The sequence below is a fragment of the Eptatretus burgeri genome, chromosome 15 (genome assembly GCF_056783735.1).
Source record: "Eptatretus burgeri isolate ZD-2024b chromosome 15, Ebu_testis_v1, whole genome shotgun sequence".
Lineage (NCBI taxonomy): Eukaryota > Metazoa > Chordata > Myxini > Myxiniformes > Myxinidae > Eptatretus > Eptatretus burgeri.
Window position 1 is genome coordinate 46,965,312 of NC_140975.1, and position 17,747 is coordinate 46,983,058.

A 17,747-nucleotide genomic window follows, 5' to 3' on the forward strand; every position below is an offset into this window, starting at 1 on the left:
TACAGTCCATACAATAAATCAGTTAGTGTGGTGAGAGTGCAGGGTGAAATAACTCAGCAGTTCAAAACAACAGTACGTGGAAGACCAAGGGTGTAACCTATAACCTGATCCTAGAAGTTATGATGCAAAAAATAACAAGAATTAAAAAATAAAGGAAGGATAATAAAAGATAATAAAAGCAGAGGACTGCAGTAGAAGTTGTGAATGAATGGAAAGGAGGTTGGGGAAAGATAAAAGCAAAGTAAGGAGACCAAAGATTCCTAGCAGGGGTAAATTGAAAGTTGCGGGGGAAGTCAAAATCCCATATTTGTGTATACTGTCAGAACCTGCTATTTGCGGGGGATATGTAACTGAAAAGTGCTGCGAATGTTGGGGTGCACGAATGTCGGGGCATTGTTTAAAAAAAACAAAAACAAAAAAATTCTTATATTTTAACATGGTCTAGGCTCATGGAAGAGCGATTGCACAGCACAAATCAGGACACAACATAATAAAGGGAACAGCAAGAGAAAGGGGAAATAATAACAGCAGGACAGAGGGAGAAAGTGGTCGGAGATGGACAAACAAGGGATGCAGGTAACGATGAGGGGTAAGGGAGAACGCAAAGGGTGGACAATATGGATACATAAGCAAAATTGTGTTTGACCAGTTTGTGAGTTTGTCAAGGTCTGAGGAGAGGGAAGAGGATGCTGCCTGTCTGTCAGTCAGAAGGATGAGAGATATCATGGCAGAGAGTGGAGTCATCAGCAAAGAGATAAGGAGGATTTTCCAGAGAGTCAGTGAGATCATTGATGAAGATTAGGAATAATATGGGGCCTAGAACACTGCCTTGGGGTACTCCAGCCTTGACAGGCAGAAGAGATGAAAGGGTTCCAATGATAGCCACATGTTAACTACGAGATTGGAGGAAGTCAGTAATCCATGATTAGAGTTAGCTTTGGATTCCATAGGCAGACATTTTAGAGAGCAAGGCAGGACGCCAGAATGTATCAAAAGCTCGAGATATGTCCAGAGACTGATTGCATGTCTGATATTGAGAGCCTCCACCATTGTTGGGCGAGTTGAAGCAGCATGTCCAAGGAAGAGTGACCACGTCCGAATCCAAATTGATGATCTGAGATGAGGCTGTTGGAGAAAAGGAATGATTTTATGTCAACTGAGATGATGGATTGCATGACCTTATTGATGATTGGAAGTACAGTAAGCTAATTGGGCTGCAGTTAAGGGGATCAGTTTTTGCACCTTTTTATACAATGCTGTGTGTGATGTTGGTTTACAATTTCCCAGGTGGATATAGGAGACCAGTCCAGAAGTGCATTAAAAAGAAAAAAAAAAAGTGATTACACGAAGCGCGAATTTCGAAGCAGGTCACACTATATGACCCGCAAATAGATGGGGTCCGCGAATAGCAAATCCGCGAATAGCAGGGTCCAACAGTATAATATAATATTAAAAGTCTGTAAAAAACATAAAAGTATGCAGCTTTGTCAGTATATTGAAAAAACAACCACAGCACGATGTAAATGTTAGTTGCAATTGCTCTTCTCATGTATAAAAGTCTTAGCACTTCTGTTTTTTTTTTCTCTCGACAAGGTCGAGGATTATGGCAGGGCAAGGGGCTGGAGGGTATAGACAGACAGTGAGGTAACTGTTGGACACAATAAGAGGGGAATGAAGAAACAAATATTACAGACAATTATGTGATTAAAAACCAATCTAAGTGTACTTTGACCATTAATTGTTTCAAAAAGTTGTAGGTGATGACATAATGGACATGAAAAGCACTTACAGTGGATATCCAAAGTTAGATAATCCTGCATTTTCAGACAGGAATCACTGGTATGGGTGTCATGCCGCATCACGGAGTCGCAGGAATTTAAATTATTGGCAGGCACGTATTACACATGAGTAATTAGACCCGTGAAGATAACCGAGCAGTTAAAAGAGGTTTTCCTTTTGCCTAATCCGTTTAATCACAGCTCTAATGTGAAGATAAACGAACAGGCTCATGGAATTTCACACCCAGCTGCACAAAAGGGCAAACTGATGTTTATGGTTGCCAGATTGAACCCAATTTATCCACGAGTGGATGAATGGGAGTGAGTCAGTCAGAGCGAGAATAAAACCAGATAGAAACAGATTTATTCACAGGAAAAGCATGAAGGAAAGTATTATCTGAAGCAACATTAAATAAATAAACCCCAAGGACAACGTGCTTAACCAAACTCTTTTCTCTCAGTCTTTTGCCTACCTAAATTAAGTGATAACATTTAGTAACAAGTACACAATACAAGCCGGTAGGCGGACATGGGTAGTCTATCAAGTCTAATTTAGTCATTTTTCAGCCGATACTACCAACAAAAGCGTCCATAGCAATGGTTCTTTCTCACACATAACTAGGACATACCACATGAACCTACCATACCAGTTTCATGTATATCTGACTCAGTCTCTGAGATATAATGAAGTTCGTTTTTTTATTGTTTTCGACCAGGGTTCATTCAAAGTCTATCTTCTCCAACAGTTTTCATAGGATCCGGCTGGAAATTTTTGACAATATGGCTGAATGTACTGCCCACAGTCGCTCATGACCCGATTTTTAATTTTCGAAAAAATTAATTTTTGAGATTTTTCTGAAAATTTCAAAGGTCCGTTGCTAGGCAACGGATGGGTCCATAGCAACGGTTCTCATTTGCACACAACTCGGTCATTGTATGAACCTACCAACCAAGTTTCATCAAAATCGCCAATGTATTAACGGAGCACTGGACCGAACAGACATATATACAGACAGACAAACATATCGACGGAAATACTGACAATAAGGGAAGATAGATTGACTACCCAACAAAGGGGAGATTAGAGATCATGACGGGGTGGAGTGGACAGGTAAGGCCTTCCGTTTCTCCAAGCGCTGTTGGCTAGTTTTGGTTGTAACATGCAGGCCAGTGTTACCCCCCACACACACAACAGCTTGAGGTGGGTAATTCAGGCATAGTCGCAGAATGGCTCGGGAGTGGGGCAATATCACTTCCTTCCTTTCAGATTCAAAACACAGGGGCATGACCTACAGCGGTCGTTCATCGAGGGCTGAATGGCTCTCGTTCAACGACTTCACCGAATCTTGTGTGGGGTGTGGTGGAGAAGCCGGTGCAGAATGTTGTGCAGACTGCTCGAGGCTCTGGCACAGAATGACCATTGGTCGCCATGGGGAGTGTAATGAAAACGACCCTGTTTGATGTCACTCATCTCCCTTATTGGCTGGCGAGGTCTGGAAGGAGTTAGGTGAGAATTCGCAGACCACCATAAAGGACCTTAGATCAGTTATGACGATAAGTATATGTGTAGTTAGATTTCCCCACCGTTGTTTAGAGGGAATTTCCATGTTCACAGGGCTGTGATCCTTTGAGATAGCCGTTTTTCTTTTCTCTGTCGTTATTTTGGACCAATCATCCCCCAACAACCAAATCGCCACCACCAACAACACCCCCAAACAACTACACCAAACCACCACCACCTTCAGCCCCTTCACCTCCACAACCCCACCCCCCAAACATCGCCTCACCCCCACTCTCAAACAACGCCCGCCAACAACCAAATCACCACCACCAACACCCTTCCCAAACCACCACAGCAAACTCCCACCACCTTCGCCTTTCTACTGAACGTCGTGCCATGGGTTGTGAATGGGATCCTTTCAAAGAAGAAATCGGATCAGGAATGATTCACGCCCGCTTTTCATCCATCCAATGGCTGAGCATCAGGTGGTGTAGCCCCGCCTCCAAACCCGCTGTGATCCACAAATTTACATATGCACTCCTGCCCCGGCCTATATAAGCGCGAGCACAATGCAGCTCGAGGCAGTCTGGAGGGGTTGGAGAACAAGACGGAGCGCGAAGCAGACGGGGGCCGATCGATGGAGAGGAAGGAGCTCGGAGCTCAGGTCGAAGTTGAGGGGCGAGGAGGGCGAGTTGCTGAGTGGAGCAGGGACGCGGAGGAGGGCTCAGAGGCGAACCAGAGGGCTGAGTGGGGACCGGGCCGGAGAAGGGGCATAGTGGAGGCCACAGCCAGGAGGAGTTCGCTGGAGCCAGTGCAATCCAGAGCGTCAACTCGTTGGACGGAGCGTCAGCAATTCCCCTCTCCCTTACCGAGCTCCGCGCTAAGAAAGCGCCGGTAACCCCGTCCGTTCCCCTCCCCAACCGTGGTGCCGACGGTGAAACACGTGCCTGCGCGGAGAACGCCGGAGAGAGCTCACCGGCCACGCCAGGGGCACAAAGCCAGGCGCAGCTACGCTGACATCGCGGCTTGCCCGCCATCACGCCACGAGGGCGCGGGTAAGACCCCTCTGTCTCGTGGACCTGGCCGCTCATCCAGATCCCACGTACATTTGGTCCACGGACCTGTCTGCCACCCTTGTCTGTGAGGGTGGCATTTCTTTGCTTTTGTGTAAATGCATATGATGGCGCCGTCTTATAAGTAGAATTGTCTAAGTGTGCATGTGAAATAAAGACACTTTATTTGGTTGTAACTCTACCTTTGCTTGCTTTCACTGTGTATGTGCATGATTTACTGTATGGCTGTAAAATACGTGCTTGTCTGAGTGTGCAATATATGTGCTTGTTGAACTGTTCCCCGCTTCGTTGCGTCCTTTCCCTTGTTTGAAAGTTCCATCTTGCATCACGGAAGGAATTGGTAGGAGGGGTGTAAGCACCCGGTAAATAATCACGTCCGTCGGGGCCGGCGATAACACTGCTCGGTTAGCACTGAAGTACGGAACGGACCGCTTAAGCGGTTCGTGTCCTAGGCCGGCCAGCGGCGAGGTACGGTCGCCCGGTTAACTACTCGCGTAGGTACTTAGGTAGGTCGAGTTTGGCGAACAACCCTATCCTGTGCGGGTGGCCGATTGGCACGATTGTGGTGTGGTCGAAAGACCCACCCGTGACTAGCTCCTGGCGGTAGTTCCAAGGAGGGTCACAACTGAATTGTCCATTCCGGTGGGCGACGCGGTCGCGATTTGAGTTACGTGGCTGATCGCACGCCGGGCGGACCGAAATTCATAACAATACCATTGGCTGCTGGTCCCAAATGGCATGCACACGCATCTCAGCCTTCCTCTTCAAGACCGTTAGTTCTCGTGAGGTTCCATTGCTTTTTAAAGTTCATTGGATACAGCGCGAGCTGGGCAACCGATGAATGACTATCAAAATAATAGGGAGGGGGTGAAGATGAGCGGGGGGGGGGGGGGGTGGGGAGGGGACACTCTTTACACAATTGACCCTGACAATTCCTCTCGACACAAATACAAAAATGCCTTTCTTAACATGCATATTAAAGGACATAACTATCTACCTCATGACAAATTAATTATATTATCCCCTGGACGATTTGTTCCAATATATCATGGTATATAAATCTAAAAATGGCAAAAATACAAAGCAACGGCTTCCAACTGTTATGAAAGCAGAATAGCCAACGTTTGCACAATCTTTGCATTTAATGGAATTAAGAGTGTCAATGTCAGGCCAGCATTTTCATTACATGTCTTACCGATTGTCAGTGTTACATAGACACAGGAAATTTTCACAAGGAAGAATGCCCGAGGGTAAATATGCAAGTCACGGTGAGTTGACAAGTACCAAGACAGATGAAGAGGAAGAAAATAAAAAAGAAACTGGCATTAACACGAAATATCTCCGAATTCAACGCAGCATTTCACCTGACATTGCTCTGCAGGAAAACATGGCTGTTTTTCTCATTTGCTGAGCTGCCGAGACAACAAACGACTTCCCCATACTCCTGCATTATCTGCACCATCTCACAAATTTCTGACGGGTACAAAAATGGACATGAGATTAACTACTCAAACTGAAGGGGCAATTTTTTTTGAACCTTGAAATATTTGATCATAATACAAAATCAGCCCGCACCACCTAAAAGCCCAGCATAAACATTTAACACTCCCACCCCACATCCACACCAGCAAGCAAACACTCAGTGCCAACGTTTACCTTCCAAAAACGTGTCTATTATGTCTGGACAGATGACTCCACCTGCCGTATTGGCTGTTTCCAAAACCACTATCCCTTTGACCTATTTGTTGATGTTTTACCCTTTGGGATCCCTCATTTATGTTGTTTTAAAGCGTCTGAGGCCTGGACGCAACACTTTTGGCGGGAGAACTGAAAGGCAACATCTGTCACGCTAATTACCTCAGAGTTGTTTGAGTGACAGGTTTTGAGGGATCATTCTGCCCCCAGACTGGGCTCCAGCTCAATCACAAATGAGAGGGGAAGGGTGAAGCACATCAGGACTGATGGTGGAAGGGGGGGGGGGGCAGAGCCTTTAAAATCATGTACATCAGACGGGTGAGGAGTTTGTTTCCCGGAATCGGCACAGAACAGGCTGTATCATTTTGGAAGGCTGTCCTGCTGCATCAAATCCCCTCTCAGCCAGCCACACCTTTCATCCTTCTGTCCGTGTGCTCCCTGGCCTGGGGACAGTGTGCTGACTGAACTGTGAGGGGACCGACCTGCATCCTGACCAGCTGTGCCACACCAGCACGGCTTGGGTATTTCCTGTTTAGTCTGTCTGTCTATCTCCTGTGGTGAGCTTCATTGGGCCCTAAGGCATAGGATATTTAAGGAATCTCGTTCATCGCTTGATACCAAGGGCACGTATAATCTGTAGTGGGTAAGGGGTTTATTTATTACATACTGATTGTATGGTGTACATTGTTTCTTGTCATCCCTCCCCGTGACCAATGCTTCGATTAATAAATATACCTGGTCTCGGTTGGGGGGGGGAGGGTGGGAATTCTGGTTGTTGTGGTTCTTCTGAGGTGATTAAGAAAGACCCGTTATGAGGTAATTGGCAACGGTGAGTCAATACCATACACCCAGATTGTATCGCAAGTCACTGGGAATAGAATTTAATTCTGAATTTTATGGACCAGTCTACCTCAGAGAGGAGACATCAACGGATGTCTTTTTTTTTTTGGCCTTGTTGGCCTTGTTGGCCCTCGTTAGCATGGAGAAGCGCTGCCCCGGAGTGAACTGATCATACCCTACAAGACATAAGTTGAGATCAGACTTTGCTGGCAGTTACTGTCGTTTTGACACGACCCGCCAAAACTCGAACCGGGTAGCTGGAACGGGCCATGGCTGCTATAATATGAACAAACACTTAAAAAAATTCCCAGATCTATTGGATGTTTTTATTCAGACATACATCTCATATTAAATGTGCTTTGTTAGCATTGCAGTGTCCCTATTAAGTTACCAAGTCTTTGCGAACATCATCATCCTCATGCTCTTACACTTAATCAGTTATACTCAACACTCCTCTCCTTAACACCACCCACTCCTCTCTCCCAAAAACTTAAGCTAAATTTATAACACTGGTTGGATAGTTCAGTTATAGAACAAAACTGATTTTTGCCTTCAAACAACAAGGTTACAAGGATCACTCACTGTCAGGTGTGCAGTCAGTGAAGAGAGGAACAAGCAATGGGACATTGTCGATGTTCGCCAGATGCGGTCTTATATTCTCGATGCCCCTCGGGAGTTTCGCCTATGGTGGAACAAGTTCACTGCAAACACCCACACTAAAGTCTTACAAAGAAATAAATCTTGAGTGTCTGTCAAGTCTTGCAAGGATTACGCACCCTGTTGGAACACTCCACGATGCTGGGTGCATCGCTGTCTGTGGGAGGGTAACTGACCACATCTGAATGCGTTTCTTCTTCCAGAAGCTGCTGGGTCTCTCCATCTAGAAGGCACACATATGAGAAGGGAATATGGGTCAATTTAGCACATCCAGAGTGCTTGTGAAAATTAAAACACGAGCATAAATAATGATGGATATAATACACAAATACCATGCATCTCAGTGATTAAAGGGCATCTCAGCGATAATCCATGCCAATATGCAAGTCAAAATAATTGAGTACAAAAAGGACCTCATTAAGATGCAGTCAGATCGATTAGCAAGTTAAATACGGAGTTAATTAGTAGCAAGACAATAAAACTGTAACAAAGTGTGTCAGAGCACATCTGAGTGAGTTGTCCAGCTCAAAATTCCTGGCATATTATGTCTTATGCGACAATTCACTCTGCACTATGTTCATTCATCCCTTAAAATATTTATGGCATTTCCGAGTACAAACATGGATAATAACAACACTAACAACTAGAAAGTTCATAGAACACCTTATCCCATATAGTGTTCAGGTATACAATTCAATTGAAATAAAATAATGATTTTAAAGGTCATGTAAAAAAAAACAAATCGAGAAGTTTGGCACCGTTGACGCAGTCTTATACATCTCACCTTAGTTAACATGTCCAAGTACTGCAAAAATGTGGATTTTTGGAAGCGTTAAGAAGGTGATATGTGTTCCACAGTTTTGAAGTATAAAATTAAAATGAAATAAAATTAATATTGTAAGAGATGTAGAAAAAATTAATTCAGGACAAGTGTGCTTCTTTGGTTAAATTTAATATTCCTGACTGCAAACCTCCTGATTTGTGATCAGCATTGCAGAGACAATTTGCTTGCATCGCAGGCGACACGTTTTGCTGGCAGGTCGTGCAGCAATCGCTATAATGGAACTCGATTTGTGCCCTGCTGCCTCGTCAGGTTAGAGGGTTCAATTCAGTTATAGTGATGAGCCGCATATGGTCACAAAAAAACGACCAGCAGTATGTTGTCCTGATGAGCCCACAAGGGCCAAATCCAGATAGAAATCTCTGTTTTTGTCAATTCATGACCACAGGCTTTAAGCTCAGTCTGCAAAGGCTTGATGAGTATCACACGGAAGCCTCCTATTCTGGAGGTGATGTGTTGGTATAATTTATGTACATGACATAAGCGTCATGTCATAAGGTCAGTGTGTTTCTTTCGTTATATTTATACAAATATATATATATATATATATATATATATATATATATATATATATATATATATATATATATATATACATATATACACACACATATATATGAATCTTAAGGCCCAGTCACACCTTGACGTTTTAGCCAGCTTATGCCGATTTTTTTGAAAATTTGTCGAAAACGCTGGTACACTGCCATCCGTCGTTGTATGCTGGCTTTAAACGTTGTACTTTTCGGTTGTCCTCAAATTTTCCATGCTTGAAATTTTAAGACTTATGCCAGAGTATGACTAACACGTTCCGCAGAACGCTGGCCATAAGTTGTAGACACGTCACACGATCGTTGACACACGTCGACACACGTTACTTGTAAGTTACTCATAAGTCGAAACACGTCAAGGTAATGGTTGGCGTCAGTGTTCCAGACTCCCTGTTTTTTTTTGTTTTTTTTTCTTCCTTCCTTCGGTATGATGGTAATTTTGACACTTCGATTTCTAGTGCGGTTATAATATAATATAATTAATAGGCTGCCGCTCAACGATTTAAATCATAACCGCACTGTACACTGAACACTGTCATACCGAAGAAAAAAAACCGGGAGTCTGGAACACTGACGCTAACCATTACCTTGACGCGTTTCGACTTATGAGTACCTTTCAAGTAACGTGTGTCGATGTGTGTCAACGATCGCATATCGTGCGTACAACTTATTCCCATCGCATGCGGAGCGTGTGTCATACGGAAAGTACGTCGTAAAATTTTCAACATGTTTAAAATTACAAGACGTACTCCACTTACTACGACATATGATAGCGTACTTTAGCGTTCTATTCAAGCATACCAAACTTACCCATACCGTATTCGACGTGCGCCAATGTTTTAGATGCATTTTTCAGAGGTCGGCATACGCTGGCAAGATCGCCAAGGTGTGACTGCGATGTTGACAGTTCCATTTCTGCGGCGGTTATGATATGAATCGTTGTGCGGCAGCCTTTTCATAACCTACGCCACGTCATCGTCGGCGATGCGTGCAGCGCGCTATGCCTAAGTTAGACTATCGTTGGGCATAGGTTGTGAAGGCCGACAACAGGTTCAGCATTCGTTGGTATAAGTTATCTATAACACAACGAAACGTTCTGTGTCCGTTACTAATATGTTGCGCATTAGACCAAGTCGTTATGAATACATCCGAATCTTTAAAAAAAACATCAAAAGTTCAACGTAAGCCAGTGTTTTACATACATTTTAATACGTTGCCATTGCTGGTTAAAACGTTAAGGTGTGACTGGGCCTTTAGTTTTCACCCAGGATACCCGTAATCCCAGTGGCTCCGACTCCTCATTCAGCACCTCAAGGGCCACCAAAAGGATATCCAGAGTCTCCGCAAAGATGACTGCATCATCTGCGAAATCAAGGTCAGAGATCTTGACATTCCCAAACAATGCACCACAATTTGATCTCTCCGACATCCTCTCCAGAATCCAGTCCATACAAGTGCTGAAAGGTTTGGGGGCCAGGACACACCCCTGACGAACTCCAATAACTGGAAATGTCAGAGATTGTACTACCACATCTCACAGCAATCTCAGCACCAGAGTATTGTTCAGACATCAGGTTGATCGGTTTTGGTGGCACCCCACGAAGCCAAGAATCCTGCAGAGGGCATCCCAATTCACTGAATCAAATGCTTAACAGAGACCAACATAGGCTGCAAGAAGCTCATCGAAACTCTCGTCTGTGTTCGGTGAGGACCCGAAGAGCAAGGATACGGTCAATCGTTGACCTCTTTGGTGAAAAGCCTGACTGCTCTGGGCACTGGTGCTCAAGCAGATGGTGGCGAACCCTATCAAAAATTGTCTGAGCAAAGACTTTGCCTGGCACTGAGAGCAGCGTCACCCCTCGGTAGTTGTTGCAGTCTTGGTGATCACCCTTCCCTTTCCAGAGAGGGACAACAAGGCCCCTCTTCCAGTCAGTTTGGATGGATGCCTGTGTTCCAGACAGAGTACAGAACTGCATGTAGTGACACGAGCACAGCATTTCCACCAGCCTTGAGAAATTCAGCATGGATGCCAAAGATCCCAAGAGCATTACCTCATTTCAACCGGTTCACCACAGTCTATGTTTCCACAAACGAAGGTGGACCACAGTTGATTGGAGGGTCAGCCAGCAATAGGGATAGTAAAAACCCTGGCATCCAACTCGACAGTTGATGGATCAGCCTGGTACAGCCGCTCAAAGTAACCAGCCCAGAGGGCCTTCACTTCGGACTCCTCTGTCGAGAGCCTACCACCCTCTGCTCTAACTGCAGTACACCGAGGAACGGGCTTGGAGGAACGCAATGCATAAATTCCCCTGTAAGCAGGCCGAGAATCAATTGACCACAGGTGATGCTCTACCCCCTCAGATTCCTTGCACATCGGCCTCCTTGTCCCCCCTTAGTGCACATACAGTTTTACTCCCTGAACAGCTCTGCTCTACCATTCAGCCTGGCCCTGCGACTCTGGTCAATGGTATCCAGTGTCTCTTGAAAGACAAAATTCTTCTTCGCCCTACGGTGAGTTCCAAGACATCCACCGGCATCATCAAGGACGGTGGTCTTGAAGGCACTCCACAACTCTTCAGGATCCCCCCAAAGCACTCCAACCCCACAAATCTCCACTCAGCCTATTCGCAAACCCCTCAGCTCAACTCTGTCATCCTTGAACTTGCCAACATGCAGCCTCGGCTGGGATGGTACCATTTTCCTGCATTTTAGCTGCAACTCCAGAGTTGCTCCAAACCTGTGGTCAGTATTGAGGAACTAAGCACTCGGGTATACCCTGCAGTTGTGGATTATCCTCCAGCGACCATAAACGAGCACGTGGCCAATCTCCTTTGCCACACCACCAGCATTGGAATACCAAGTCCAGAAATGAGCCTCTGGGTGCTGAAACCATGAACCAGCCACCCTAAGTCCATGACTTATTGCAAAGTTAAGGAACTTGGTGCTATTCTGGTTCACAGTTCCAGACCCATGTGGACCAACATGTCTCATAACCATCCTTTTCAGTTCCAATCGATGCATTGAAATACCCCAAGACGAGAAGAGTATCTCGCCTGGGGCACTGATCAACCAGACTCGAGCGTGGCATAGAATGCGTCCTTCACGGTAAGATCACTCGCCTCATTTAGCGACCAGGGAAACGACACCCGAGGAGTGACGAATCCTTCGTCTCATAATACGCTTGTTGACCGGTGTTACCTCAATTATCATTGGAGTCAGCTTATTGGACACAGCTACAGCAACTCTTTGGGCATGGTAATCATCAGAGCGACCAGACCAATAGTAGGTGTAACCACCCGCCATGATCTCGCTGCAATCCGGTCTCCGAACCTCAGAGAGTGCTGCAATACCGATATCATCTGAGCTCAAGCGTTTGGACAACAGAGACAGGTGATCATCCTCTCTTAGCGATAGGACATTCCAGGCACCCACCCGAAGGGACTGCCTCAGGTTAACCCAAGGAGACCGCCCTCTGGTGGATGACACCTCAGCACCACCCCGACACACAATACCGCAATCTGGCCCTGGAAGGTTACCCCGTGCTTTCCCTCCTGTCATCAAGGATTGAGGGTCCTGAAGGCTTTGCCCAAACCCCGTCGTCTGGTGAGCTGCCCTTCGCAGGGCAGCTGCACAGGAGGTACTCTCACGGAGTGGGTTTTCATATTAATTTTTGCTTTTGGCACATTTTGTAGAATGAAGTGTTATATGGTGGCTGGAGTGCAAATCCTGCCACTAACCTCTTAATAAAAAGTAATCCAACTTCAGGAGGATGCCCACAGACACAGTTGGGCACTAGATATGGATGGCACTTGGCTCACGAGGAGCTCCTCCGCCCTTTGACAGGTTTTGTTTTTAATCCTGCTGGGTGTTCATATCATACACCCTCCTCACCAAGAAACTTGGTGGGGAGGGTGTCCATATCATACACCCTCCTCACCAAGAAACTTAGTGGGGAGACGGTTTAGTCGCTGACAACCCGACCATGAAATAGGTTTGTAGAGGTTTACATGGTACCTGTGGCAAGTCAGAGCTAATCTGACACTGACACTGAAAAAGACACTTCTAAAAGCTCATCATAAAAGCAAAAAAAGTATCTTAATGATATTCCAGGAATGTGGAGAAAGGTTTTATGGTCAGACAAGACAAAAATTGAACTTTTTGGTCGAAATTCAAAAGCGTTACATCTGGTTCAAGTCTAACACTGCACATCACCCAGTCAACACCATCCCGACTGTGAAACATGGTGGTGGCAGCATCATGTTAAGGGGCTGCTTTTCATCAGCAGTGACTACCAAGCTTTTCAGGACAGAAGAGACGATGGACGGTGTGTAGGAGAACCCTTGATGAAAGTTCCTGCTTGAGTCAGCCATGAATCTGAAACTGGGTAGGAGATTCACATTTCAGCAGAACAATGATCCGAAGCACAAAGCTAAGACCACACTGACTGGGCCACTCAAGAACATTTATTTTCTTCTTATTCAGCCACTCCAATGTTCTGACTTAAACCCAATTGAACATTTATGGAGAGATTTGAAAATTTCAGTCCATCGACGATCCTCATCAAACTTGGCAGAACAAGAGCAATTTTCATGTGAAGAATGAGCAAAGATTTCACCATCTCACTGTGCAAAGCTGGTAGAGACTTACCCCAAAAAGACTCAAAGCAGTTATTGCTGCAAAAGGTGCTTCAACCAAGTACTGACTCAGCACAAACATGGATAATATAGAGCTGTTCGGGTTAAGGGGCTGAATACTTTTACAACCAATAAATTTTGATTTGTACTTGTTTTTAGCAGCGTCTCGCATCGCGAACGCTGCTCTAAGAGAGCAGCGGCATTGTTGTTGTTGTTCCTCCTCTTCTTCTTCTTCTTCTTCTTCTTAAGACAAAACCTTTATATTAGGACTTGGCTCTTTTATATACACGATCCGGATCTCCTGAAATACTAAACACTTGTACACATCCTCGCATTGAGGGTGCCTTTTGAGAGCGTCTATCATGAACTTTTAAATATATTCGGACATTTGCTTTAAAGCTTCGAAAAGTTCACGTTACTATTTAAAGATTATTCCATTTAATATATTGTAATTTCGTAAATACATTATTTATTTCGTAAATGCACTGTATTTCGTAAATACGTAAATACACTATGACGGGTCTCGCTATTGGCTTAATCAAGGCACGTGACGAAATATCGGAAGTTGTTGTTGTTGTTGTTGTTTTTTGTTTGTTTTTTTAGCCGACAAAACCTTTAGGACGCTGCTCTTGGACACATTTGTCCTTGTTTACAGATATTCCTGTCATGTAACCTCCTTCAACTATAACAGCGTTTAGTTCGATCTCTTCAGTTATGAATTTTAAAAGTTCATTTTGAAAAATTGTTTCAATATAATTCATAATCTTACAATAATGCACCGTCTGTCTGTCTGTCTGTTCCCAGGTACCGCAAACACGGCTGAACCGATCGCAACCATTTTTTGGCTGTGTAATCCTGGGACCCCTTGGAGTAAAATAGGCATAAATATAATAACATGACCCCCATGACGGCTCCCATAGGGAGCGGGTGCTTGGAGTTCATCTAAATGTGGCATTATTGTTGGGGGTGAATACTTTTGCATGCCACTGGAGTACTCAAATACAAAAATAATAGAAGACATTGTTAATCGAGTTGTCACTACCTAGAAATTTTGGCCTAAACAACACAGACATCAAGAAAATGACCAAATACCAGGATCTCAAAAATTAAGTGAAACGATCTTGTAAGGTAAAGAATGCAGAAATTGTACCATTGATAATAATTGGAGCAACGGGAACGATAAAGAAGAACCTGTCAAAGAACCACAAACCATCCCCGAGAAATATTACCACAAACAAATTACACTTGGAGGTTGTGCGGGGCTCGGTGATGATCCTGAAAAAAAACCCCTACCTTCTGAAACCCGAATATGGAGATAACAACCAGTGACACAGACAAAGACACACACAGATAGACAGAAAGACAAATGGACAGCCACACACCTTGATGAGTGTTTTCATGCAATGAGCCAGCCTGGCTGGTCCCATGAGGTCCATCAATTCCAGCTTCATAGCCACTGGACTGCAGGGATATATGGCAGTTCCAGCCGCTCTCCAAACCCATTTTTTCTGCAAAAACCTGGTGAAATAGTCATCGAAATATGAAATATTCATGATAAGCAAAATTTTATTTCACACAAAATTCTGTTGTAAAGACAAAGTAAAGCTTGCTTCGGATACCTTGCTACGAAGTTCATCCTCCAGGGAGAAGTAAACGAATCTAATGCATGCATTGTCCAGTCGATCAATGAGGCGTACAATATCTATTTGCGCCTGGTACTGTGTTGATACAAGTCCCATGAATATCTGACCAGACAGGGCCTGCACACAGTCAGCTCGATCTTGAATCTCTGCAATGCCCTCTGCCAATAAATAACAGAGGAATAGGTATGATACAAAAAGATAACACCCATAAGTGTGGTCTCCAAAAATGACAAATTATTGGCTCCATATTCTAAGGTAGGCACAACTTTCACCCTCTACCTACCGTCTGAGCTCCAACTGTTCTTGCGGGTACCCAGCTTTATGGACACGCCGCCTTCGTGAGAGGATGGCAGGCCGGGTCCACTTGACACATCATTTTCTACCTGCAGCTCGATGCAATGCCCATTTAGGTGCCGAGAAAGCGTGCGAGACATCGGCTTATATGAAAAGGCTGTGCAGTGTCCAGACAGGCAAGCCCTTTGGTAAAAGTCCAACACCTTCTTCCTGCAAAGTAAGTAGGGATGGAATGCATCAAACCATGTGAAAATGGAGGAAATAATTTCTCATATTCATGCAAAATAATATTCAAACCTCTACAAATAATGTGGACATAATTGAAGGTTTGAGAAATGGTTTTAACCTGGGCATTGATCCAAGTTATATAAACATATACAGTTAATTTGATTAAAATTTATAACTCAGCCAAAGTGCACCACAATACTTTTGGACAGTTCATTCAAAAGATGGCTTCATGAAGCAAGGTTCTTGCCTGTCAGATGGAGACAAGGGATAAATGTCAGAGCCATCCCAAAGGTCAGTGGATCCTTCAAGGATCAGGTCGGCAGTCCCATGGGACAGCAGTTGTAGTGCACCTGCCAATACAGCAAACATATTATTAATCACAACAGCACTGAGTTTGAGGTGACCAAGGTAGTTGATTGAGGATCTACCTCCTAAATACATGGGATGAAATTCCTCATGCAAGAATTCAAATTTGAGTTTTAGATCTCAATTCATCTCAGCCACAAACTTGGTATGCCATAAAAGGTAATCACATGACTCCACCTGACACTTTGGGCTAATTGTGGATCTCCAAGAACATTCTGTGGCAGAAACCATGGGTGTTTTTTATTATCTATATATTAATACTGAAGGACCAATTTTGTGCTCTTCCGAGCGGTCACGTCACGTTTTTCTCGGTACTGTGACCTGGACTGAAAGAAACATGGTACCTGTAAGAGTGCATCGCACATAGTGGCAAGTCAACCTTCAACTCTGAAGCAGAATAAACACTTTTCGTCCAAAAAATCCTTAGCAGATGAATACTTTACTCCATGATGAAACATCCCAGCCCCGTCATCAAAGTTCCTACCCGGGTTCAGGTCTCACGTTAGAGACTTCAACTTCAACCCGAGTTAAGGTCTCACGTTAGAGACTTCATACACTTCATATTTGGTACCTATCTATGTGTCCTATGTCCTATGACCGATGTAACTATTTTGAGTCCAAAAAAATTCAGTGTCATATTTGTGTGGTCATAATTTAGAAGCCTGGTGTTGGCGCAGTGGTTAGGGCCTGGGTATACCCTGGGTATACTGGGCCGGTGTATACCCCGGTTAAAATAGGTGTACCATATCCCTGTGTCGTAAGAGGCGACCAGGGTTGCGTCAGGAAGGGCATCCGGCGTAAAACCTGTGCCAAATCACTATGCGGATCACACGGATCACACGGATGGTCGCTGTGGCGACCCCTAACAGGAGCAGCCGAAAGAAGAAGAAGAAGAAGATTTGTGTGGTCATAATTTGTGCGACCGACAGTGAAAACCGGAGTCCAAAAATTAAAAAGGAGTAGTGTACACCAAAAATGTCGTGTACAAGGCCGTTTTGGAGGCCTCATTAGGTAAGGCCATGGAGTACATCGACTGGGATCTGGCTCTTAAGGCGCTGTCACACCTTGACGTTTTAGCCAGCAATGGCAATGTATAAAAATGTATGTAAAACGTTGGTGTACGCTGAAGTTTTGAGGTTTTTAAAAAAGTTTTGGTCGTATTCATAACGTGTTGGTCGTATGCATAACATATTTGTAACAGGCACAGAACGTTTCGTTGTGTTATAGATAACTTATACCAACGAATGCTTAGCCTGTTGTCGGCATTCACAACCTATGCCCAACGATAGTTTAACTTAGGCATAGCGCGCTGCACATATCGCCGACGAACTCGTGGCGTAGCCTGTTAAAAACCTGCCGCATGCCGATTTAAATCATAACCGCCTGAAAATTGGAAGTGTCAACATTGCAGTCACACCTTGACGATTTAGCCAGCGTATGCCGACCTATGAAAAATGTGTGTAAAACGCTGGCACACGTCGAATACAGTATGGGTAAGTTGTGTATACGTTAGGAGCACGCTGAAAAACGAGGAAGTACGCTGTCATATTCCGTGGTACGTCTAGTACGTCGTGAAATATCAAGAATGCTGAAAATTTTACGACGTACTCGATGTATGGCTCACAAGTTCCACATACGCTGGCATA

At 44.5% G+C, this 17,747-nt stretch overlaps 1 protein-coding gene across 1 annotated transcript in view; it reads right to left on the reverse strand.

Annotated features, from left to right (window-relative positions):
- The window catches only part of TMEM94 (transmembrane protein 94), a 169,887-nt gene that overhangs the window by 39,394 nt on the left and 112,746 nt on the right, over positions 1-17,747 (reverse strand). The window contains exons 17-23 of the mRNA XM_085858417.1: positions 15,983-16,085; positions 15,497-15,717; positions 15,190-15,371; positions 14,953-15,088; positions 7,664-7,767; positions 7,470-7,569; positions 5,717-5,825 (exon numbers count right to left, since the gene is read on the reverse strand). Of these exons, the coding sequence (XP_085714543.1) occupies positions 5,717-5,825; positions 7,470-7,569; positions 7,664-7,767; positions 14,953-15,088; positions 15,190-15,371; positions 15,497-15,717; positions 15,983-16,085 (955 nt within the window). The remainder of the gene's footprint in view (positions 1-5,716; positions 5,826-7,469; positions 7,570-7,663; positions 7,768-14,952; positions 15,089-15,189; positions 15,372-15,496; positions 15,718-15,982; positions 16,086-17,747) is intronic.